General features: G+C 40.6%; 1 protein-coding gene across 19 annotated transcripts in view; it reads right to left on the minus strand.

Annotated features, from left to right (window-relative positions):
- LOC105498726 (TLE family member 4, transcriptional corepressor) overlaps positions 1 to 26,320 on the minus strand; it is a 155,371-nt gene that overhangs the window by 22,512 nt on the left and 106,539 nt on the right. For 10 of the 19 annotated variants that reach the window (XM_024786719.2, XM_024786718.2, XM_011771019.2 and 7 more), the window contains 5 exons: positions 4,253 to 4,372; positions 3,206 to 3,259; positions 2,220 to 2,372; positions 859 to 991; positions 332 to 525 (listed from right to left, as the gene is read on the minus strand). In XM_024786719.2, coding sequence (XP_024642487.1) covers positions 332 to 525; positions 859 to 991; positions 2,220 to 2,372; positions 3,206 to 3,259; positions 4,253 to 4,372 — 654 coding nt within the window. Of the gene's footprint in view, positions 1 to 331; positions 526 to 858; positions 992 to 1,898; positions 1,995 to 2,219; positions 2,373 to 3,205; positions 3,260 to 4,252; positions 4,373 to 26,320 lie in introns of all 19 variants that reach the window. The other 9 variants (XM_011771012.2, XM_011771011.2, XM_011771014.2 and 6 more) reach the window with 1 other exon arrangement.

Raw genomic sequence — 26,320 nt, forward strand, 5'->3', positions numbered from 1 at the left:
ATCCTAGCAGTTTGGGAGACTGTGGCAGGCAGATCACATGAGGCCAGGAGTTCGAGACCAGACTGGGCAACATGGTGAAACCCCGCCTCTACGGAAAATTTTAAAAATTAGCTGGGCATGGTGGCGCATGCTGTAGTCTGAGCTACTTGGGAGGCTGAGGTGGGAGGTTCACTTGAGCCTGGGAGGCGGAGGCTGCAGTAAGCCAAGATCATGCCACTGCACTCCAGCCTGGGTGACAGAGTGAGACCCTGTCTCAATCAATCAAGTAATCAATCAAGCATGACAATCCTCTGTGTGCTAAAATATTATTTTGTGAAGCTCACAAACGCACCACTGGTGATCTCCCATAGGCAGCAGCAGCAGCGGCGGCAGCGGCAGCTGCGCTCATCTGAGGGGAGATGTTGTGGAGCCCAGCATAGGCCGCTCCGGGGCTGGTCAGCTCTCCGTTCATTCCAGCATGGGGCACGATCCCAAATGGAGTGGGATATGGACAGGGTACTGCCATTGGGGTCCTTAGGCTTGAGGCTGCAAACCAAAATGGATGGAAGAAAAATGAAGAACACAGGAAACAACAGTGAAGACATTTGTAAACATGTCAAAAAATAGAATCTATGGTTCAAATGAGCTTATTTTAATATTCTCAAAAGTCATTCAAGCCTTCAGAGTTCACTCATTCACTCTGTTCTACTGAACACTTACCATGTGCCAGACAAGGCTGGTCCCAGGTGCTCAGTTCAGGTTAAGTAACTTTGTCTAACAGCCATTCAGTGCTGGTCATTAGCACTTTCAATGTACTGTACTCTTTACATTATTTAAAAACAACCATAAGAATATAGAAAACACTTTTTTCTTACTAACCCAAAGGGTCAACTCCTGGTGGTTTTCCAGGTACAGGCCTCAATCCGGGAGTAGAGTTACTGCCTGGGGTGGGCGCATCAGTTCGTGGAGTAGGGGTATTGGACTTTGAAACAGGAGTAGTAGATTTTTCATTCTAACGAGATGAAATGACATGTACTGGCAATTAGAACATGGTTTTAACAATGACTTTAAACATTAAAAAGGTAAAGAAAAGGAAGGGAGAAAAAAAATGAAAGAGGTTCTTCAGCTTGGGCCTTGATTTTCATTAATAGAAACGTTAACAAAGAAACAAAAGAGTTCCTTGAGACCGCAGACCTAATATTTGGGAAGACATAAACTAAAGCTGAATTTTGAGGAGAGTAGCTCATTTCTAGGAAATTGGTCTGAGTCAGATGAGGCTCACAAACCAGGATGTCCTAACTGTGGCCACTTGCCGGTGGCTTTGGTAAAGACTGGGGTAACTCAGGGCTCCTGGCAGAATGTTCATGTCATAAGAGGCTTCCTGGTGAACAGGTCACATTAGAAAACAGATCCAAGTCTGAACTGTCATAGAGACTAAGCAGAGAGCAGGTGCCATTAAAAGAATGCCAGAAGGCCAAGAGAAAATAAAATAAAATTTAAAAAACCCAACAATCTAGCCCTCGGTCAGACATATTCCCCCTAATTTGCAGAGCAACTGAAGAATTTCCTTTCCTTTAGCTGTGAATTCCGGAGGTTATTAGAAAATTTGTCTTTTTATTCTTTGTCTTTTTATTCTTTAAATGTTATGTTACAAGGAAATAACTGGTGAGGAAAAAAGACACGCCACACAAAATTGCAATTAACTACACAGCCACAGAAGAATAGGGTGCAGGGAGATTATCCTGATGGGTGAGCAGTTCATTTTTGCATTTGTGATTTGTGATGTGAGTCAAGGTAGACTTTTGTAAATGACAGATTACTTTTTAGATAGGAAGGGAAAATTATTGCAGTCATATGTAGCTTGGTAATTCAAACAAAGCTAGCAACAAAATCACATTCAAGCCCCAAACTAAATTTACCATAAACCACAGGCGACAAAACCATCTCTGTAACCCCAGTGTGCATTTTTCATCTTCGCTAAGACGTGTTTCACTCAATTTCCCCATATCCCTCTTCTATCCTTGCAAAAAGAATCACAAAATAAACACTAATCACCAACAAGTTAGTAAACTTATTCTGCTCTACATACTTTTGCCAATTAAACGTAAATACTGAACACATATATACACTTGGAAATAAAAGTCCTGTAAAAAATGTGAGAAATATAAAGATAAAAACATCAAATTCAAACATCAAATTGGCAGAGGCCACACTCAGAGAGATGGTAAGCAGCTACTTACAAGGCTAAGTTCTTTGGATTTGGAGGAGGGAGTACTGCTGGAAGATGCAATAGAGGCTGGACTAATCGGGGCATCTTTCTTGAGCAGGCGTGTCTTGTCCAGGCCATTCTCTCTCGGGGAATGTGCTGGGCTCCCTCGCGGGGAAGATGGATCCTACCAAGGAACATCATGGAGAGTAATGCAAGCACAGCCCATTTACAACACTGGGGTTGTTGGGTGTGGACATTTCTAGCCAAAAGCATTTAATGCATGCTTAGAAGCACAAATGTGCTAGAACAGATAACAATACTCACCGAAACTACTAACAAAAAAATTCAGTATTGAGGGCCCCAAAATTATAGTATTTATAGTACTTATTTAAAACCCAAAGAAAAGTCAAAACCCCACCCATCTGCCAATTGCAGGTCAATAAGACCTGCAGGCTGACCACAGAGCTCTGGTGTGCCTTCACTGTGGTAGAGAAGACACTTTCCTCTTCATAGAAAAGAACAGCGACCAAAATAAATAAATAAATAAAAATAAAAAATAAAAGATCAATAACATAAAATCAGTAGTATATAATTTTTATGTAAATAAAAAGTGGGTCCCTTTAGAAATCAAGAATATGTTTTGGGCCGGGTGCAGTGGCTCACACCTGTAATTAATCCTAGCCCAGGAGTTTGAGCCCAGCCTAGGTAACATAATGAGACCTCATCTCCACAAAAAATTTAAATATTAGCCAGGCATGGTGGCATGTGCCTGTAGTTCCAGCTACTCGGGAGGCTGAGCAGGGAGAATCACTTTCGCGTAGGAGTTCAAGGCTGCGGTGAACTGTGGTCGCAATACTGTACTTTAGCCTGGGCAACAGAACAAGACCCTGCCTCAAAAAACAACAACAACAACAACAAAATGACAAATCTCAAAATATTTTGGATACTAATTGTTTGGACAACTAGTCTTTGATATGGCTGGACAAGAGCAGAAAATTAAAGTAGCCGCTAACATACCTCATTGGAAACGTCAACCACCAAGTTGTCATCACTTTTCTCACCATCGCTGTCCTGCATTGACAAGTAAGAAGCATTATCTTCTCCCCCCACAAAATATACCACATTTACCCTAAATAAGTCCAGGCTAATTCCTCAGATCTTATAAAGATGAGCTGAACCAAAGAGTGTTAAATACTTGATAATGTCCTATTTTCTTTAATCCTCATGATGATGCTATAAAGGTGGGTAATATGATTATATTCTTCAGATTATGAGACTGATGCACTGCCCACTGCACCAACAGGGTGATCTGATTATATTTTTCAGTTTACAAAACTGAAGCTGATGGTTGGCTTATTACTCTAGAGTAGAGGCTGCAAACTGACAGGCCCAGGCTAAATCCAACCTACACACAGGTGTGGTCTGGTTTGTCAGTATTTTAAAAAACTGCATATTGGGAGGTAAAAATCTAGATTTTCAGCTTTTCATGAGGCCTGAAGCCCTGTAGGACACTAGCAGGGAAGGAGAGCAGGGGCCGCCTGCCTCCACACTGCTCCATCCAGCTTGCTCCCCGCTTTCACTCCTGTGACCTGCCCAGCCACTAGAGGAAAGTGAGCTTCATTCCAGGCTAGGGATGATCTTGGATGTCTCTCCATGTTTTATTCCACAAGATTTGGTATATCCTTCAGCACATGAATCCATCTAGGCATTTAAACACCTTTTTTATGATTTTATATTTTTTCCTTAACAATTCGAGCTAACCACAGAAAATCCAACCACTCTGAAATAAATGGGGAAGCAAATATACCTAGAGAAACAATAATATGGATCATTCAGGTCTTCTGTTAGCTGCCCAAATGAAGCAGTCTATCCTCACATGCACCTGTACACACACAGGACTTCAGTTAGCCAATGGCTACAGAGCTATAAAAGCAACAAATGTTTTTTGTCTCCTAAAGGATGTTATCCTGTGTTCCTGTGTTGGCTGGAAACAGTCAAAGGGTAAAATGGCTGCAGATAAAAAGGCAAGCAGGTCTCCCCTAAAGCAAGGGTGAATGAACTTACATAACGAGCTGCAATTTCCTTTTCTTCAGTTTTCTGTTTTTTGCTCTCTGAGGAGTAGTCTGTGGAGTTTCTGTGCTTCTCAGCACCTCGGAAACTGGCTGATGGGGATACTGAAGAGCTCTGGAATTAGAAGGAGAGGAAGCATGGTTGAGAAATTATCATCCATTTAGTCAAATGATTTTTAAGTCACTTGAGACTTTCTTTTCTTTTTGTTCTTTAGTACATACTTGCAAAGCTGTTAAGAGGAAACAGGAGAGAGCAGAGGAGACGAAAGGAGGAAAACAGGGATCTAAAGGGAAAGACAAGTAGCAAAAGACAAGGGGGAAAGATAATGGGAAAGAAAGAAGAAGAGAGAAGAGGCAGAGAGATGGGACAGAAGGAGGAGAGGAATTAAAAAGGGTGGCAGGAGTTAGTGTCAACTCAAAACAGAGAATGGGTTGGGTTTTACGGATATATTGTACTGTTGAAGTGTCTTTAGAAAGTTGGGAAAGGGGCTGGGCATGGTGGCTCACACCTGTAATCCAAGTACTTTGGGAGGCTGAGGTGGGCGGATCACGAGGTCAGGAGGTAGAGACCATCCCTGGCCAACATGTGAAACCCCGTCGTTACCGAAAAGACAAAAAAATTAGCCAGCTGTGGTGGCTGGCACCTGTAGTCCCAGCTACTCAGGAGGCTGAGGCAGGAGAATCGCTTGAACCCAGGAGGCAGATGCTGCAGTGAGCTGAGATGGAGCCACTGCACTCCAGCCTGGGCAACAGAGTGAGACTCTGTCTCGAAAAAAGAGAAAGAAAGAAAGTTGGGAAAAGAAGCATATATGAGAGAAAAGGGAAAGAGAAAAAGTCAGGCTTTTTTAAAAATTTATTTTATTTTTTTAAAGTTTGCTGGCTAATGGGAAGCCAGCATTTCAAGCTTCTACAGAGAAACTATAAAGCAGAGCTTTTAAGAGGTAGTAAGTCAATGAAAAAAAAGGGGGAAGTAATTTTGGGGGATTTGAGCAACCAAAGATGGCGGTCATGTGACATATAGGTCGTATTTATGAAATTTTGCTCAGCGCCACATATTAGGGCTTGGAAGATGCAGAGTGGCAGGAAAAACACCACCTGCAAAAATGCATATTATTCCTTTCTCACTCCTATAGTTTTCATTAACCCACTCCTTTTAATGTCTGGAAACCTAGCAATGCCGCTGGGGCCGGGGAATGGAGAAAGATCCTCCACGCCTCTTGGGATCACACTTAGGCTCAGCCTCTATGTTCCATCTCTGCTTTCAAGGAGCTCTCAACTGGAGAAGTCTCCTACACACATGAGAGACATGGGTGACAAGATCCAAAGCAGGGAATGACTCTATCTGCGATGAAGGTCAGGTGGTTACTGGGCACATTTAGATAATATGAGACCTTAAAATCATGGATGAAGCAGTGAAAAAAGTGCCAATGAAAACTGGATCTAATCTTAACAATTACCTAGTGCCTATGCTTCAGACAGACCAAAAAAAAAGATCTAAATGCAGGCGAGGTGGGAGAGTGGGAGCTGGGCTGAGGGTCGTGCTATCCTGCTGAGTGGTGAATGGCAAAAACCTGAGTAGCACAGTCCCTTGGCAGGGCACCAGGGCAGGGCTCCCAACTGTGAATGACCCTAACCCAGGGTAAGAAAGGGCTGATCTTGGAGGGTAGTAGAAAGACTATCTGAAAATCTCTATGGAAAAAAAGTTATAGGAAAAACAATCACCAGTGGAACGTCTCTGTCTGGCATGCAAATCAATTCAGAAAACTGGCCAGGAAGGCTCTTCCTCATTTATAAATTCATTTCATGTAAGACTAACTCTTTGAACTTTTTTTGTTGTTGTTGCTTTAAGTCTGTTGGTAATAACTGACATTTATAAAAACATACAACATTTACGAGGGCCTTTTAATTAACTACGGGAGAAAGTGTGTTATCCAGAACTTTTGGGTCTATGTTCCATCTTATTTCCACTGAGCCATAATGTCACAATCTCTTTTGTGGCACTTCTGAACTTTCAAAGCACATTGTTAGAAGACAGATAGGCCTTCTTCATACCTGTGGTGATGGCAACTCTATTACGAGCTCCACAGGTGTGCAGGTGGGAGTTTGGTGGGGGAGAGAGATGGGACCAGTGAGTGGGTACCCACTGGGAGGGGCTGGGGACCTCTAAATCCTTCCCTGCTGTGCCAGCCCCTCTTGAGGTTTTATATATGAATACTCTATCCCTATCAAACATTCAACTTTAAGCTTAGTGGCAGAAAAGACTGCAGGCATTGTTCAGTAAGGCTGAAGATCGACACAAAACATTACGAGCCAAACGATTTTTTAAAGTGGACTATTTCTTGACTTTTGGGCATGTCTGCTGAGTTCCAAACCTCACTCCCAAGCCATGAGACTTGGCTCAGCACTTCTGCTTTGCTTTCACACAACTCAGCGCACTCAGCAGGTTTTCAGACCGCCGAAACCATGCATGCAACCATCATCTGTGGGTTACTATGTACCGTACTTCATGCCTCAACCCCGTTTCTAGTTTTCCCCTCTCCACTGTAACTACCTCACTTCTGGAATTCATACTACTCAAAGAGAGGTTCAGCCTGTTCTTACTTCTTTTTTAAAAGGACAGTTTCCTACTGTTTACAGGGGAAAAAAAAATTCCAAATTTCTGAGTATGGTTGTTTTCCAAAAGTCTTCACTCCACACCCCAATCCAGAGTCCCGGCCTTGTATCCTACCATCAGCACTATAAGCCAGCGTTCCCCTGGGCTCTGTGTATTTTCATTACATCTGTAGCCTTTTTTCCTGGCTTATGGCAATGCCTATTTTCTCAAGATCTATCTTTTGAAATCCCCCACTATCCTTAAGAATCAGCTCTAATGTCACTTTTCAAAGCTTCCTCGGATGCTGTCAGGCAGAATTAATCATTCATTCCTCTTTGTTCCCTTAACATTTTGTTCCTCCGATGAGTAAAGCACTCACAATAAATTTATTGCTGTGTTTACAAGGCCACTTCCCACTTCAGGCTGTGGGCTCCCTGAGGGTGGGAGCACCTAGCATCACGAGCAGAAGAGAACTGCCCAGAAATATTTCTAACACAAATGGCTGAACATCCCCTCTGCACACCTCAATCTCAGTCCAAATCTCTTATGATACATTTCTTTTCTGAGCATCACTAGGATGAACAATTCCACGGGAGACCATTCACTAGAGTAAGATTTGTGTGGTGGTGTCCCTGAAATCGGTAATATGGCAATTCAGCCCCTTCCTCACCTTTGCTATTTTACCTACCCTTTAGATGCACTAAATCTGGCTAATCTGATATTTCACAAAAAGAAGAAAAGTGGAGTGTATGCATCTTTTATTAATAATTCTCTGAGCATTCAGATTCTGCTATATTCTATTGAAGGTTGTTTCCACATTAAGAGGAAAAATTTCTAAACAAAACAATTTCTTAAAAATACTAAAAGGTAGCGAGACTCCATCTCAAAAAAAAAAAAATACTAAAAGGTAATGCCTATTTAGATTTTTATGTTCATTTATTGGCTTATATGTACAACCAAATACTTCATATTTTTCTTAAGCTAGCTGTTTCTGGTTGTGCAGGCAGCGTTATATTTTTGAATTTGTAGAACAGAGTTACATGTTGGAGTTTCCTGGTAGAATGATAAAGTAGTTAATTATCACTAGCATTTAAAGGTTAAGCTGCACAATGGGCACCGGGGCAATCAGCAATGTTCTAATAACATAATTACTCTGGAATCAAATTGGACTTGGCACAGACTCTCATCATGAATCTTGTAAGTCCACCATTCTGCCACAGGAATGCCACTTGGATCTTTGCTAGGAATGTGAATAAGAGGAATTAAATAAATACCGATAAAGTCATGCTTTTACTAGAAAAGCTTTTTTATTTCTCTATTATTATTTTAAAAGCTCAATTTAGATATTTCTCAAGCTTACCACGTAACTTATTGAAGCTGCATTGTGACCCTATAAATCTACAAATTTAGAAGGATTAAACACAAGTCTTTCTCACTACAGTTTGAGTGTGTGTGTGTGTGTGTGTGTGTGTGTGTGTGTGTGTATCTCAGCAAATCTGTTATGATTGGAGAGTCACAGTCAGAAGCAATGGCTGATCCAGAGAAAGCAAAATACCCTGAATGTGAATGTTTAGTAAAGCTCTGGATTTTAAAAGTAAACACTTATACTGGGATATTTAAAAAGAACAGGGTAGATCTGTTTAAGAAAAAGAGCAGGAAAACAAGGAGAAATCAAGAAGAAAATAATAAAGGATTAAAAGACTTATTACATGGAAACCCCAATTGCTTTGGCAGCAAAAGGTAAGCTTTAGAAAGCTATTGCTAACATCACAAATCAGGTTCTTATTTCACTATGAGAAGATTCTAGTTCCTAGTTTAAAGTCCACCCCAGACTTTACTAAGGCTGTTGACCAAGTCAGATGGAAAACTGACACCTCCAGCAACTTGAAAGGGATGGCCCCACCCCTCCACCTTTACTCCTCTGCCACTTCAAGATCAAAGATGACAATTGTATGTGAAAGACTTCTATAAAGTAACTCCCACCCCAAAATAAGATGCTGTTGTTATAATTAGCTAATTTTAATAACAGGGAGCACAGATTTTAATAGCAGGCAAGAGCATCTCTCTGGAGTCAGACTGCCTGGTGTGAGTCTAGAGTCTTCACTTAATAGCTGTGTAGCCGTAAGGGATGTTGCTTATTCTCCGTCTCTCTTTAGTCCGGGGGTAACAACACACCATCCTCAGCCCCACAAGGCTGCTTTGAGGACCAAGAAAAATAATCCACATAAAGTACAATGTGCAGTTCCAGGCACATAGCCCAGCCCCTCAACAGGGCAACTTAGTCCCATCACTGTATACTGGACTCCAGTTGATTCTACTTACTTTAGAGATTGGGATGGTGACCTAGTGTGGATCTTCTATTTTAAACCTTATGTTAGGTCTTTTGTAGACATTTGTGTAGCACTTCCCCCAGCATAGATATTCTGATGCACTGTAATTATAGGGTTTTAATATGCTACTATTCACCAAAACTCTTCTCCTTTCAACAATCACAATAAGGTTTTGGTTCAATATTGCACAGAGGCAAGACTGCAAATACTATCTCTACAATGGACTTTCTAATTTGATTTCTAATGCACACCATGCCAATTTTGCTTTCCATTCACGTAGGTGCAGTGCTTAGACTTCCCTGCCCATAGAGGATAACAACCAGAAAGAACATGCTATAGGTCACACGGACAACCATGATCAAGAAGCCTAAAACTCATTCGTTATGGCTTGTTTGCTCATCAGCTATGGCCTTCAAAAATCCTATCCACATGGTACCAAAGGGTAAATCAGTTTGCAAACAGATACATGGGATAATGAGGAGTCAGAAGGCACCATTAAAATCTGTCAAGGGTAATTGCAAGTCCTGGTTTGTCCTTTCTATGCCTGTTGTCCAGACTTCCCTTCACTCTCAAAAACGGCCAAGTTTAGATGATAAATTATAGTTACTCTAACTATAGTTCAGTCACTATAGGAATTCTCAAACGTTAATCGGAGTCAGGGACAATTCAAGTTGAGTTTGTTTTTGGTGATGGGGACAGCGTTGGGGGCACAGAGACAGAAAGCTGAAGAAGGCCCCTGTAGATCCTTTACTGATGCCATAATCAAAGTCCTCAATCATATTTCCCTCTGCAACCCGTTAGAAAAGCAAAAGACCCATGTCAAAAATAAAAATGGACACTGGTGACTCTATAGTCATGAATCATCCAAAGAATTGATCATGTTCACCAGACCTCGAAGCACTGTATTTCTGCATTTTAGAACTACACTTTGAGTAAGTTTGGAAAGTAATATCCTGAATAAACACAGGTACATCAAACTGCTGTAGTACCATAACCCAGCTAGTTTCTGCTTGGATTTTATTGTACAGAATTACACAAAATGTTTATTTTCCTATTCATTGAGCTCTTTATAACTGATAAAACATTTTAACATATTCTTATCTCATTTACAGGGAAACCACCAGGATATATAAGAGGAAATAATCCTCAATAGGGAAAAAGTAAATATAAAACCTTTAAAATGAAAATTATTTGATCAAAATGCACAAGTCTCACATACTAACATATAACACATGCAAATTTATGTAAATGAACTTAAAATTTATAGCATGCGAGTGGTAAAAACTTGAATATAGCAGAGCTCTGACTGACCCAGTCACTGGTGTCAGTTTACTGCTCATCACAGTAAGAAGTTTTTTTTTTTTAATAACCTGCTTGATTAAGGAAGTCATTAAAAGCACAATCTGTATAAAACTCTCACAGAACTTGCTTTTTTCAAATTAACATAAATCAAAACTCACCTTCAAAAATGACTGGGACTTTCTAAAGACCTGCCCTTGTTAAAAGAAGATTAATATAATCTCCATATAAAGTAATGAGTCTATTCTTAACAAATGTTTCACCTTGTATAACATTTCATGAACAATATATTCTTTAAAATGTTCTATTGTTGTTTTTATCTCTGCTTCTCTCCTGGTAAGAGAAACCTGGATCAAGGTAAATTTCTTTTGCAGGTAATCAAAATATTACCAAACCAGAGGAAGCAACAGTCAGAAGAATAACTGAGAAGAGAGGTAGTTTTCTACAACGGTTATGCTATAGGTATAAAAGTCAGACAGCCTTCGGTTCAAGACCAGGCTGTAACACTTGCTATGTGACCTTGGGAAAACTAATGAACCTCTTTAAGCTTCCATTTCTCTAGTAGGTAAGATCAGGGTGTTAGCAGCACTTCCTTGTAAGTTGCCATAAGATAAAGAAGATTCACCCTAGCATCTAGTAAGCTCCCATAGACAGCTATTCCCTTTTGGCAAATGTGGAAACAGCCGCGTAATTTTTGTCTACTTATGGACTCATTCAACAAGTATTCAACACATTAAGTACAGAAACACATGAAACATCTTGAATAAAATATTAATACACACCTTGAAGAATGAAATATACACCTTGTTTTTCAGTAGAGCTCCTTCGTCAAAATACTTAGGATATAAAAGTCTTATGTTTTTATTTCTTCATGTGTAGTAGAAAATACAGCACTTCAACATTCATTCTTTCATGTTCTGTTTTCATGGTCTCAGCATTATGTATTACTTGGTCAGTATAAAATGCCCTAATAATTTATAAGGTATCAATAAAATTGATTTTAAATTAGAACATTATCTTAATGTCCTCTCGGGGTTTCTGCACTGTTGCTTCCTCTTCCTGGAATAAAGCTGTTGGCTCCACCCCAGAAATGTCATTAAACACAGTGACTTTAGCTGACAAACTGAGCTGCTGGGACACGATGCTTTGACGCCAAAGACACAGGGTTGATTCTGATGCAGGGAGCTTAGCTGCCCTCTCTTGAAAGCTAGTCTGCATGTGCTACAAGTGTTGGGCCACACAAGGAAACAAGTGGATGAATGAGTTGGAACAAGTATAACCCCTCACCACTGATGGAGAGAAGAATCCAAAGTACAAGCTGAATTAATCAAGTAATCCCTTTCCTGATCATTAGAGATGGCACAGTATCAACAGTCTATCAGAAACTGTAAAAAAAATTGCCAAGTGCATACAACTTTGTATTGTGTTCATCGTTTCAACTACCTATCACCCCAAAGTCATTTCACGCTTTTCAATCCAATGGACCTCCTCAAAGTTTGCAAAGTCTAATGTTCCTGTCTGCATTTGTTCTCCAGCAAGAATACTCTGCTCTCCTTAACACAGATTCTATAAATCTTGTATGCCAACTCTGTGTAAATTACAGTCACATGCACTGGCCACTTTCTTCTGGGATTATTTTTTTTCAGTATATGACCTATAAAACATTTCCTAAACCACTCATTCACCTACTGCCTTATAACCAACGTTACTTAAGTCTCACTGGCAAATCTCATGTGGTACATGAGTTTGACTGCCCTAAAAACAAAAGTGGGAGGGCTGGCAAAAATCTCTTCCCCGGATGTTCACGGAAGGTGCACTGGCTTCATACCTATTTCTGTACTGTGCTCTGTGTTTGAATGAAAATATCAACACAATCATAACAGCTGCTTTGACAAAGCTGAAGTAGGGTAGCAGCTCAGAGAAATAAGTTACTAAGCTTTAGGACTTGGCAAGCTGTATCTTAATGGACCACAATCTTCATTTTAGTAACTATTAACATTTATTAGAAAAGAAAGTATTTTCACGTTGCTACTTTTTTTTCAATAAACTGCTTTAATCTATTTGAAAGGCTACGCTTTTTTTCCCAAAGAGTGTTAACTCCACAGATTCTCATATATATTCTTATGTATTATGTATGCAAATACACTCTATACAATGTCTGAGGGTAATATGACAGGAACAAAGAAATGACAATACATGAATTTAAAGGAAGGCTGCCTAGTAAGTTTTAAGGTTGCTAATAAGGAACTCCTGGTGTTCTTCATATCACCACAAAATGGCTAAACAGTTTTCAATGATTGCTTAACTGACTGGTCTTAAGGGCCTTCATTAAAATATTAAAGTAAGTTATTCTTTAGAATGGCGCTGACAGACAGAAATATAATGTGAACCACCTATGTATTTTACATTTTTCAGATAGATTTTTAAAAAATGTTTTACAGTAAAATTAATTTTGGTCATCTATTTAACCCAATACTTCAAAAAATACCACGTCAATACACATACTAATATGAAAATTATGCGACATTTTAAATTCTTTTTTTAGTACTAAGTCTTCAAAATCTGATGTGCATTTTATACTGATGACAGTACATCTCAATTTGGACTGGCCACATTGCTGCTGCTGAAAAGCCACATGTGGCTTGTGGTTACCAGGTCAGACAACACAGGTTTAAAAGTTCTCAGAGTCCCAACAGAAATCAACACCCATTAAGACAAATGTCTCGCACTTGTTATAAGTAGCAGGTGTCATCTAGCCCCTGCCTACCTTCTCCAATCTGATCTGAAAATTTCCTTCTCAGAGCACTGGACAACCCAAACGTTTTCATCCTTCAGAGCCTTTGTGCAGACTTCTGCCAAGAACTCCCTTTCCTAGCCTGAGTGGCTAGCATCTTTTCATCTTTTATGTCTCAGCTTAAATGTCACATCTTTGGAAAGGTCTTATCTGTAATGCTATCCAAGGAGCTCCTTCCGGCCGGTCTCTAACACAGCTCCTTATGTGCTTCCTTCCTGGCACTGTGACTGTGGCTATTCTTTTGATTATTTATCTCATCTACTTGACTAGAAGTTCCACGAAGGCAAGGACCACGCCTGTTTTGATCACCATGAAAATCCAGGACTTCGGTGTTTTAATTGACAGCTGCTGAACAAATGAAGGGGCAGAAAACTTGGTTCTGCTCATGTATGCTTCATGTTACCATATTATTTTCGTTATATTAACATAGGAGATTATGCATTCCTAAAGGTCATGCACTATTGTGTCTTATTTCTTTGCATCCTCAGTGCTTAATATAATGCCTGTAATAGAAGAAGAGTAGTGTGTGTGTGTGTGTGTGTGTGTGTGTGTGAGATATATGTGTGTGTAGGCACACCAAAAGAGGGAGGCAGCCTTCAAAAATAGTAATTTGGAAAGTAATAGGGTGACAAGATAATTTTCAGAACTATGTTGAAAAGACAGTTAAAGCTGGTGCCCTTTCACTGCTGCTCTCCTCACCAAACAAGGATGCAGGCCCCTCCCGCAAAGTCAGTGCCCAGCCCTGGCCTCTGGGTGGGCATGCAATGAATATTCATTGTTGGACAAATGTATGAAGGCCATCTTTTTAAAAATTCTAATAGAAATTAATGCTTCCTATAAGAAAGAAAGTTTTCAACAGGTTTTCCCTTTCCTTGTCTCTCATCACACAATCCTCAGCTGTCTGTGACCACAGGGAAACAAATCTTACTTAAGTCTGACCATTGAAAAGACAGGATTTAAAGGAATCCTGCCTGACAGACTCAGGGAAGAATGCAGGCATCAGCAGTTTTTCTGTGATGCTCATTTAGAGAACAGTGACCCTGGGGAGCTCCTTGAAATGTTTATCCCCCAAGGAGGTATGTGGGAAAAGGAAAAACATCCTTAGTCCTCCCCTTGCTTTTTTTTTTCTGGGTAGTAAGTCACCACAAACAGACGATGAAAGAAAAAGCCAAATATAAGGCAGACAGATACAATACTTATTTTTTAAGGAAGAGGTTTATATTGGTTGATATTTAAGTCATAGATGACTACCTGGTGCTTTATGTAAATTTTTATTATGTAAAGCAGCATAAGGCATTATTAGTATCAGTTGTGACTGACAGTGACTTCAGTATGCTGAGGAATGAAAACAAATGAGACATAGATACTTAAGAGATACAATTTCAGTTCATTCTACAGGAATGATTTCAAGCTTTCATATGACAAGAAGACCTAAAGATGCAGGTGACTTTGAGGAAACATAAAAAACACTGGAAGAACAGGTTGATTCACCAAGCATGTGCCAGAATTACTCTGGTCTAACCAGGCAAGAGCACTCCACTAACCAGTGCTGAAATGTTGAAAGGTAAGTCAAGTTGTGATCTAATCTCTCACCCTCCCCCTGCAAAAGATCACATGTCAGAGAGCTGAATTATAAGGGACTGATGAAAAATATCTTAGCCCCACCCTACTTGCCGTTTCAGACAACTGTGAGTCCTGGTCCATCGCTCCTGCTTCTCTGACCTTTCCCTCTCCCTTTTCCTCCTTCCATTTGCTTCTCTCTTTTCCGTTCTCCACACTCCCCGCTCCGCCCTTGCCCTGCCAGCAATACCTCTGTCAATACTCTGTCTTGCTGGTGGCACTGTGGGCTAAAGAGGTTGTTGACCCTTATTCTAACATGTCCTTTTAGGTTAATTACTTTTGTATACTCGGTGTACCCAGTGACATTTAATCACTACAGCGCTACTCAGTAAACAGAAATGAATGGAGCCAACTGCAATTTGGCATCAAGCTAAATGGTGCAGTAATAGCAGCATGCTGAAAATGGACTGCAAGAAAATACTCTCACTCACCACACAGAGAAATGAGGTGAATGCCATTCGATCAATCACTATTTTATTAAAAAGAAAGAATGCTAGCTCAGTGGTGCATTTTTGCTATTTAATACTAAATATGGCTCGAAGGACATGATGCACTTTTTAATGCAAGGACAATTCATAAGCGTTTGCTGAACGAATGAAGGAAGATCAAAATAACTCAAAGCAGAGGTACAACTTTTGTGGTCGAGTTTCTCTCTCTCTTTCCACGCATGCACATGTGTGGCATGTGTGCATGCACGTCCCACCACAGGACAGCTCTCTGCTAACACAGCCAACAGTCTGCTATCTGGCAAGTCTTATGGTTTGTAAGCTTCCAGGGTATAGTAATCAAAATGCAGAAGATCCCACAACCTAATGTGTGCAAGAAAGTACCCAGGAGCATGGGATTAATCAAATGTCATGTCACAGACATTTGAGCCACTGACAACATCTCTAAAACAGACACCCACTGACCTTCCTCCACTGAGAATAGAGAGTAGATGGGAGAGGTTATTAGCAGCCTTGACAGGGCCAGCTAGACCACGGAGGTTGGGTGGGGGAGATTCTGCCTAAGGGTTTTCAATGCTAGCAGGTAGATGGAAAAATGAGTCTTTATTCCTCTATCTGAAGAAGAATAACGACTTCACAAGGAGAGATTCCTGTTGTAATACCAGAAGAATCCTGCGACATAAGCTGAATAGCTATTCTGTGTTGGTAATGTTTTAGACATTGGAAACACAACAGTGAAAAAGGCACCAGCCTTACAGCCAGCACTGAGATTAGAGAGTAGAGTCTAAAGGGAAGGGAAGGGAAGACACGCACGCTCATGAGGTTTCAATCCTCAGCTCCAGCATTTATCAACTGTGTGACTCCTAGCAAGTTAACCCCTTGGGGCTTTGTCATACCTGTAAAACGGAGATAAGGATATTTCGCCCACAGGATTGTCACTGCTATAGTCTGAATGTCTGTGTCCCATCAAAAGTCATATGGTGAAACCTAACCCCCGAGGTGATGGTATTTGGAGGTTGTGCCTTTAAGAAGTGATTGAGTCAGGAGGGTAGAGCCTCAGGAATAGGATTAGTACCCTTATAAAATAGGCCTAGAGAAGCTCCTCTGCCCCTTCCACCATGTAAGGACAGCAAGAAGGCATCATTTATGAATCAGGCACTCATCAAGCATCTAACAGACGCTCCTTGTTTTTAGACTTCCCAGCCCCCAGAACTGTGAGAAATAAATTTCTATTTAAGCTACCCAGTTTATGGTAGTTTATCATAGCAACCCGAACAAACTAAGATAGTCATGACAATTAAATGAGATAACTACATGAAGTGGAGGCATACCACCCTTCCTTTCATGTTTGTTTCTGGAATCTGTCCTAAAAGCCAATGGCCAAGTCTCCACCAGCAAACCAATCTGGGCAGCAGAAGGCCGGGAGAGCCGCTGTGAATGTCTCCTCTAAGCCTTTGAAAGACGGTAATGGACATTTTTTCAAGCCTCCGGACTCTGAGGAAAAGCCACTCCATTTCTCCACAGTCAAAATTTCAGACAGCACATTCTCAAGTCTGGGTATCTTCCTGCCCTCTTGGATTGGCGTTCTCTTCAGAAGTTGTGCTCTTCCTCCAACTTGCGGAATTCATGTCACATGTGCTTTCCAGGGCAACCTTGAGTTACAATGCTAAGTGAAGACCAGACTTGCATCCTTGACTTCACTGGAATTTGACAAATGACTCTAAAGTGCACTAAAGTGAGTGGGGCCTCAAAACTAACATGGAGGAGGGGGGCATGCAGACACATAATCCCTTATTAATAACAAAGCACGAGGGTTATTATGTTGAGTCCCCACTATTTGCCAGACATTCTGCTGGGTCCTAAGGCATTAGAAATACAATTAAGAGGGCGAATGGGGGCCCTGTTCTCACAGAGCACTGGTTTTAGTTAAGGGACATTAAAAATTAAGTAAAACAAGCTGCTAATAACATTAATAAAAAATAAAATAAATGCGAATGACAATGTGTTACAAAGGACATAAGATGCTGAGACTGAGAATAACTAGCAGCCAGGTGGTCAGGAAAGGCTTCTGCAAAAAGATGACATTCTGGCTGACACCTGAAGCAAAAGCTGGAGCCAACCCTGCTGACAGCCAGAAGACTGTTCTAGAAAGAAGGAATAACACATGCATAGCGCTGAAGAAGAGGAAAGCTGGCAGTGGCACTGGAGCACACAGGAGGGCTGGGTGCTGACATGGAGGAAGCAGGTGAGACAGCACAGAGGGACAATGCTGGGAGAAAGGGAGTCCAGAGTGTGCCGGCCCAGCACACGGTGAGGTCTGTGTTTTATTCTAAGGGCCACTGGAGAGGACTGTTGAGATGACACACAAATCCTAAAAATCTTTCAGAGAGGAGGCTAGAATCACAGTAAGAATTTTTAAAGCCCTTAAGAAAAGATTACATTGCCTACTGCCATTCTTTGCAATTAAAAACAACACTAAGTGTATAATATAAACCTTCCATGTATGCTAAAATTAAATAGTAGAATTCTGGTTTCAAAATTTTGAATCAGACTATCAAAGCTGAGCTTTTACCACTTTTGGTGCCCCTACTTTACTCATGCTGTTTGTGTGGGCTAAAGTGGACCTGGCAGGTAATAGAGCCTTGGAGGGGAAACAGGGGGCCAGTAAGGAGCTGTTGCTGTGGTCCAGGGGGAAATGCTGGTGATTTAGACTGGAGGGCTAATGGGGAAGTGGGAAGAAGACGAATCTGAGACGTTAGGATATAAATATGTGACTCGCTTCACACAAATGTGTGTTTCTATGTGAATACAAAATTAGAATGGAATCAAGTTTGTCAATATAATAATGCCTTCTTCATGCATTTGCACTAAGATACAGGTTCTTAGTCTAAAAACGGCAGGAATCACCAGGCATGGTGGCTCATGACTATAATCTCATTGCTTTGGGAGGCTGAGGCAGGTGGACTGCTTCAGTCCAGGAGTTCGAGACCAGACTGGGCAGCATGGCGAAACCCTGTCTCTACAAAAAATAAAAAAAATAAAAAAATAAAATAATAATAATAATAATAAAAGCCAGGAGTGGTGGCACATTCCTATAGTTCAAACTACCTTGTGGGAGGGTTAAGGTGGGAAGATATCAAGCCTGGGAGGTGCAGGCTGCAGTGAGCAGAGATGGTGCCACTGTACTTCAGCCTGAGTGAGAATGAGATCCTGTCTCAAAATTTGAAAAAAGAAAAAAAAAAAAGCAGGAGTCTTAGGTACCCTACAAGAATATTCCTATCCTTAGGGGTATCAAGGGACTGCGAGATGCATGTAAACACATCCTCCAGGTTTATCACAGAAGGGGAGAAACAATAGGAATTTCATAACTACTGATCTAATCAACCAGAATTAAATTTCCACAAAGTGGTACCCAGTACTTAAGACAGATGTTAAAGAACAAATTCTGATCCTTACTCAAAAAACTTAGATAAAAGCTAAGCCATATTTATGTGACCAAGAGAAAACTGAATGATAAGAGCATAATGAGGCATTAGTAAGAAATGACGCTTCAGGTTTATGAAGGGGTGAAATTTACCCACTGACACTTCCTATGGAAGGGGTAGACCTGGAACTGCTTGGGAAGAATAAGCATTACCAGGACCCAAGCCTGCACCGAGGCTCTTTCAAGCATGTGCATGTGCATGTGAGGTGGCTAGGCTTAGGCTAAGTCTGGAAAGAAGGAGGGGAAGAGTAAGGTATAGAGCAACAAGGACCTCCAAAAGGAGTCTTATAATCTGGGATGGGGTCATGGTTGGGATGAGACAAATCGGCAAGGAGTAAATAATTCAAAGGACTGGGCAGTGGTTCTAAGGTTTGGCTGGGGATCAGAATCACCTGTGGAGCTTTCAAAACGCCCCACCTAGACCCCACCCCAGAACAATTAAATCAGACTCTCTCCAGAGAAGGTAGGCTTAAGTGAGTGGCCTGGATACAGGCAATCTTAAAAGCTCCCAGGTGATTCTACACTTGACAACCTCTGACCTAAGGCATATTCAGATAATCCGCAAGCCACTGTGATTGCTATCAATTACCACTCCTAATCAACTAGACCTGCTTACCTATCAGCACAAGCCACCTTCATCCTTTCTGAGAGCACAATTAGCTCAGCAACAAATCCCAGACTTTCTCTTCCTGCAGCTGATCACGTCAGGACGAACCACATTTCAAAACCACAGTTGGGAGAGAGAAGAAACGCAATCATAACCATGTCATAAGATGAGGCAAGATGCTCTTTACACATTTCTGAATACCGAATGCAGTGCTTCCATGCTTGACTCTACAATGCTGACAAAGTGACGTATTTTGAGTGCCATAATTAAAACAATAATCCCAATAAAGTGGGCATTATGAGATAATTGCCCATCCTCAGGTATTAAGCAAACTGTGGCAAAAGCCAAGGATACTCATCGCCAAGGTCAATTACAATAATTGCTTATTTGAATTACATTATTGCTATTGTAAACCCTGCCTGATTAAGAAAAAAAAAAAAACACAACCAATAAAAACTGATGTAACACATACCACGGGGAAATGACCTGAGAAGGAGTTCTTGTTCTACTACTGGTCACTTAAGAATTCTTATCAACTTTGCGAAGCCTCCACTTATATACGCCCTATGCCTTTAAATATATACACACACACATTTCCTTAGTCTTTCAGTCTGAATTCATCAAGGAAATATGCCTATCAGAAATTAGAGAAGAGGCTTAGAAGAGTAACATATGGAAACACACAGGAAAATTGAGTAGTGGGTCAAGCTAATAAAAAAATTAGAGGGTAGAGAAATCCATTACTCTGTGAGTTCATTCATTTTTCATCAATACATTACAGAAGAGGTCATCATTGCCTTTTACAGAAACTGAGTCTGTCAGTTATGCTGGTTTATAGCTTGTGGGAAGATATGTTGTCCTCCACATGCCACTGTCAGCTTGTCTAGATTAACACTCACGCAGCTCAAGTAACCAATGGTCAACCAGAAAAGCTCTGAAGATGAGATAGAAGAAAACAGAATTTTTGACCTTCCTTCAGCTAATTGGAACGTATTTGGCAATCGAAGAGTATAAAACTTCTTTTTAAGTTGTGATTAAACATCGAGGCTTTGATGTTTTATACGGCATTCTTCCCCACAATTAACTTCATTAGTGCAGTTAATTAGTGGGGAAGAATACCGTATAAAACATCAAAGCCTTGGTGTTTAGTGTCACCATCAGTTCAGCTAAACAGTAATAAAGAAATGATTTCTTAAAACACATTTATGCATGCTCAGCACTTCTATTTACAAGTTCAAAGTGTACGATAGGAACATTTTTAAAAATATTGAAAGATGCTATCCATACTGCAATCCAACTGCACTGACAGCAACAAGACACCATTTAATGTAGTCTAATTAAGTGCCCAAGAACGCCACATAAAGCAAAAGAATTGAGACATTTAATCAGTTATGAGGACTGTTATAAATTTACCATCACTGTGAAATGAAGGAATGGTGGATACCCAAGGGAAACATCACAGGAACTATGTAATCTGAAGGCTAATTCTAATTAGGCATTAGATAGTGGGTTTAGCTTCAGTCTTTTGGGGTTTGAGGGGGGGAAGGCCAAGCTATAAAATAAGAACTGCAGATGGCAGGTCCTTATAAGCACTATTGGACAGCACCAAGTATACTGTGACCTTGCCTTTGGTACACAGTGTGTAGAGATGGTGAGACTATTAAAATGTGAAGACCAGCAAGATGGGCCTTCTCAATGTGCAACAAGGGAAGAAAGTTCTCATCTTTAGGTGGGAGGGACCAGAGAAATCATCTAGCCCCTTGCTCCTCAAAAAAGTGTGGTCCACTGTCCAACAGCATCTCCTGAGAGCTTGTTAGAAACGTAGAATCCCAGCCTCACTCCCAGACCTACTGAATCGTGTGCTTTTAACGCTCATTACAAGTTTGAGAAGCACTTGTCTACTTCAACCTCTTCATTTTGAACAGGAGGAAACTTGAATCCTAAGGGACGAAGTAACTCAGGCAAGGTCCCAAAGGGCTGATAGTTGAAGACAGGTCTCTGATTTTGTTTGTTTTTGTTTTTTTTGAGACGGAGTCTTCGCTCTGTCGCCCAGGCTGGAGTGCAGTGGCGCGATCTTGGCTCACTGCAAGCTCTGCGTCCCGGGTTCATACGGTTCTCCTGCCTCAGCCTCCCGAGTAGCTGGGACTACAGGTGTCCAACACCATGCCTGGCTAATTTTTTTGTATTTTTTAGTAGAGATGGGGTTTCACCGTATTAGCCAGGATGGTCTTGATCTCCTGACCTTGTGATCCACCCGCCTCGGCCTCCCAAAGTGCTGGGATTACAGGCATGAGCCACCATGCCTGTGAAAAGAAACCAACCTGTACAAAGAGTAGCGAGGCAACATCAAGAAAACAGGGCAAGGATGGGGCCAAGGAATGACAAGGGACTTGCTTCATTAGGGTTGACAATTCTGGATTCAAATATATTTGATGTAGGCTGAGAACTCTTTCAAACATGTAAGAAGTGAAAACTAGTTAAGTTCTATAAAAATGAGGAAAAAAGAATGTTACAATGCTTTGTTTTGCTTTCTGAAAAAATCAGAGAAGGAAAAGCTCTGAGGTCTCCACTTGAGATATTTTTTTGAAGTGAGAGACAAGGAAGAAAATTTGGCACCCACGGGGCCACCACATATGACCACACAGGATGCAGATGGTATAACTCCGGGAAACACCAGAATATCATAGATTCATGTGAATTGCACTTCTGCATAACTTGTATGTGGCCATGGCAACACTAACCCAAGCCCATGAACAAGTGAGGAGCATGGTGAGCTCGTTGCATCACCCACGGCTGGATCCAAGGGCAATTAGGATTCGGGGGAGAAGAAGAATGTAGGTTACATAAACGCAAACTGAGGCAATACTATCATTATTGTTAATCTATAATTAATGTGTGTCTTCCCAGTGAAATGTGAGCTGCATGTGGGCAGAAAATTTCTTCAGGGTTTTCACCACAGTATCCCCAGAGCCTAAGTGCAGTGCCTGCACCTGACTAGATGACGCCAAATGACAAAATTTTAAAAGCTTTTAACATGCACGGTTCTGGGGCTTATTAAATGTAGATGCTCACTGAATTTAGCATCATACAGCAAGTACTTCACTGATGATGAAACACAAGTGACAGATAAACTTCGCTCTTGGGAGCCATCATTAGTTTCCTGGGGCTGCCACAACAAACCACCACAAACTAGGTGGCTTACAGCAACAGACATTTATTTCTTGCGGTTCTGGAGCCTGCAAGTCTGAAATCAAGGCATTGGCAGGACCATGCTCCCTCCAAAGGCTCCAGGGAAGAATGCTTCTTTGCCTCTTCCAGCTTCTGGTGGTTGCTGGCAATCCTTGGCATTCCTCGGTTTGTGGCAGCACAACTCCAGTCTTTCCTCTTTGCTTTCTCGTAGCCTTCCTTTCTGCGTCTCCTCTGTATTGTCAAACCTCTCTCTCCTTATAAGGACATGAGTCACTGGATGCAGGGCCAACTTCATTCCCGGATGACCTCATCTTAATTCGATGACATCTGCCAAGACCCTATTTCTAAATAAACTCACAGTCACAGGTACCGGGGATCAGAATTTTATTACATCTTTTTGAGACACAATTCAACCCGGAAGAGAAACCAACATTACAGATGTTTTGATAATGTTTAGAAACCGGTTGGTTCAAAGCTTTTTAAAAAGTTCTAAAAATATTAATACGCCTAAATAATGTGATTGATATATAAACTTTCTACATTACAGTCATCCTTAGGTGTCCATGGGGGTTTGGCTCCAGGACCCTCCTTCCTCTCCCCTGCAGATACCAAAATCAGAGGGCACACAAGTCCCTGATAGAAAATGAGATGGTATCTGCATATAACCTAGACACATCCCCCTGTATATTTTAAATCATCTCTAGTTTATAATGCCTATTCACAGTATTATTTATAATACCTCTTTATAATATCTAAATCATCTCTATTATTTATAATACAAAGTAAATGTTGTATAAAGAGTTCTTACACTGTATTTTTTATTTGAACTTTTTATTGTTTTTTTTTTTTTTCCCCAAATACTTTCAATCTGTGGTTAATTGAATCTGAGGATGTGGAACTCAGGAATATAGAGGGCCATCTGTACTTGGGAGTCAATTTGTGAAATCAGTAATGTCTCAATTATGAAGTTACTTCTGACATGAAAATACTTTTTGGGTAAGTAATAAGCAAACTCAAGACATTTTTAACTCAAGCCAAAGTAGCTAAAAAACAAAAACCATGCACTCTTACATACTAATATTCTGCCAAGTAGTTAAGTATGATAAGTGATGTGCAGACATATGACCTTCTGTTCAATCCAAATGAGTTATCTTTAGATATTTTGTGATGACTATTCTTGTGATTTAAGTACCTCATAATAAAATTCATGTTTCATTTTGCTTTAGGAAAGGCTTGAATAATCCCCCTACAGTAGTATTCTGGCAAACACTTAAATTATATAATTCACCAGGTTCAATTCTGTTGCTACAATCACTTTCAAAGAAGATGGTTATAATACATTATCATTACAGCTATACAATCCAAGCTGAATTTTCCTTGGCTGAATTCCTAACATTTTAATGCTGAAATTGATCTGTTTTAAAAACATCATGTGAAGGGTTTTTAAATACCATACATGCCCAAGCTCTTTATTTTAAATGCTTTAGAAATGAGCTTGCATAAACAGAAATAAAAAAATCTGTTCTCTAATCTAGCATTAAGCATATTTTAAAGAACAACAGGCATGTTTTCAAACAAACTATTGCAGTATACAAATTACCCAGCAGGAATGAGAATAACAATGCTTCTTATATGGGTTTAGAACCCAGAGAAAGCTGACATTTCATCAAAGTTGTCTTGGAAACAATACTCTTTGTGTTATTTCAAACACAAGAGGTGTGTATTTGGGCGTGGGCTATTTGTTGTGAAGCAGTCAGATGGTAAGGCTGCCAAGGTTCTGGCGCAGAGATGAGAAATGAGAAGGGAAGCACTGAAGTTACACAAGCCGTTCGCATGCACACGGGCACAACCATGACACATGTGCCAGGCTACAAGCCAGTTCCCACTTGGGCAGACTTTCCTTTACCTCTAAAACTACTGTGTGAGACTAACTGCAATAGTGGCTGCAATTTTTCACACCTCCCTGTATCTACATTTGGTAGGGCTCTGTCACACTGATGCTAGATTCAGCCATATGACTTGCTTTGGCCAACGGCACAGTAGCACACACGATGCAAAGAGAGGCTCTCCTAGACTCTGCACTAGTGCCAAAAGAACAAGCCTTGGCTAGCCTGCTAGAGGGATGCCACAGATACATGAGGGAGAGCCAGGTCAGTTGAGCTGAAGACTTTATAGACCAGCGATCCCCAATCTTTTTGGCACCAAGGAATGGTTTTCTGGAAGACAATTTTTCCATGGACGGAGGTGGGGTGGCGGTGGTGGTTTGGTTTTGGGATGAAACTGTTCCATTTCAGATCATCAGGCAACAGTTAAGACTCTCATAAGGAGCGTACAACCTAGATCCCTGCATTGCACAGTTCACGATAGGGTACGCATGCCTATGAGAATCTAACACCCCTGCTGATGTGACAGGAGATGGAGCTCAGGTGGTAATGCTCACTCACCTGTCACTCACCTCCTGCTGTGCAGCCTGGGTTCTAACAGGCCAGAGGTCAGTACCAGTCCGTGGCCTGGGGTTTGGGGATCCCTGTTCTAGACCACCCAGCTGACTGTAGACTTATACACAAATTCAAGTCTGGCCTAGAGAGAAAAGCTTCCACTGCAGCCAACACAGAAACTAATGAAATATAACAAATGCTTTCCACTTCATACCAGTATGTTTTGGAAAAAGTTATTAGGTAGTAATTGCTAACCAATATAACCATTTAATTGAGGATATGCATTATAGGAATAAATACTCCTCATTTTTAAGACATCCATATTAGGAATAGATGAAAATAATGTAAATTAAAAGGCAACCTCACTCATTTTGGTTCTCAGCCTTTCTGTGGAATTATGGTTTCTGATATCTTAAGAAATGAGTCAGTATATGTATAAATGATAAACTGTCATAACAAGTTCATTACAGCTTCACCAACACCATTTCTGCACATATCATCACTGTATATGCCCTCCACAAAACTTTATTTGGATAGTACTATTACTACCATGTTAGTGATGAGCAAACAGAACTCCTGTGAGATTAGGTGACTGCTTAAGGTCACAAAGCTAGAGGAGTGAAGCTAGTATTAGAATGTAATATTTCTGACTCTAGATCTCAACTGATTTTTACTAATCTCCTAATACAAAATACGGAGACTATTTCAAGATCGGTGAGATTACCCACACCTTATCAGTTCATGGATTAAAAGGCAAGATATAAAAAGCTGTATGCTGATATAATTTACATAATTTAGAAAAAAATAGAATGGCTCACAGTATGATTCCTAAATTATACTGATATTCCAGAATTACATAATTTAGACATGGATCATTGTCGATGAAGGGACCACAGTAATGTTGCCTTCGTAAAATTGGCATAGGTGCCATGTAAACTCTTTAATTGGTTCTCTCCACATCTGAATATCAAAATAAGTTTCAACTTCATGTATACGCTCAATTTAATTCTACCTAAGGGTTTCCTCCTGTGCACATTTCCAAAAGGGGATATAAACCATCTTTTAGGATTTTCATTTCATGCAAAAAAGTAACTACAAGCCCTGTAAGAATGACCACAGAGTCAGCCGACTCTTGAAGACAAAGGAGAATAGGAATGGAGAAGGAAAGAATCAATCTTAAAAATAGGAGCAGTAAGGTTGGGAGTTAAACTGACGGTCTACATCAAAGGTCGGCACATGTTTTTCTGTAAAGTGTTTGACAGC

The sequence above is a fragment of the Macaca nemestrina genome, chromosome 14 (genome assembly GCF_043159975.1).
Source record: "Macaca nemestrina isolate mMacNem1 chromosome 14, mMacNem.hap1, whole genome shotgun sequence".
Lineage (NCBI taxonomy): Eukaryota > Metazoa > Chordata > Mammalia > Primates > Cercopithecidae > Macaca > Macaca nemestrina.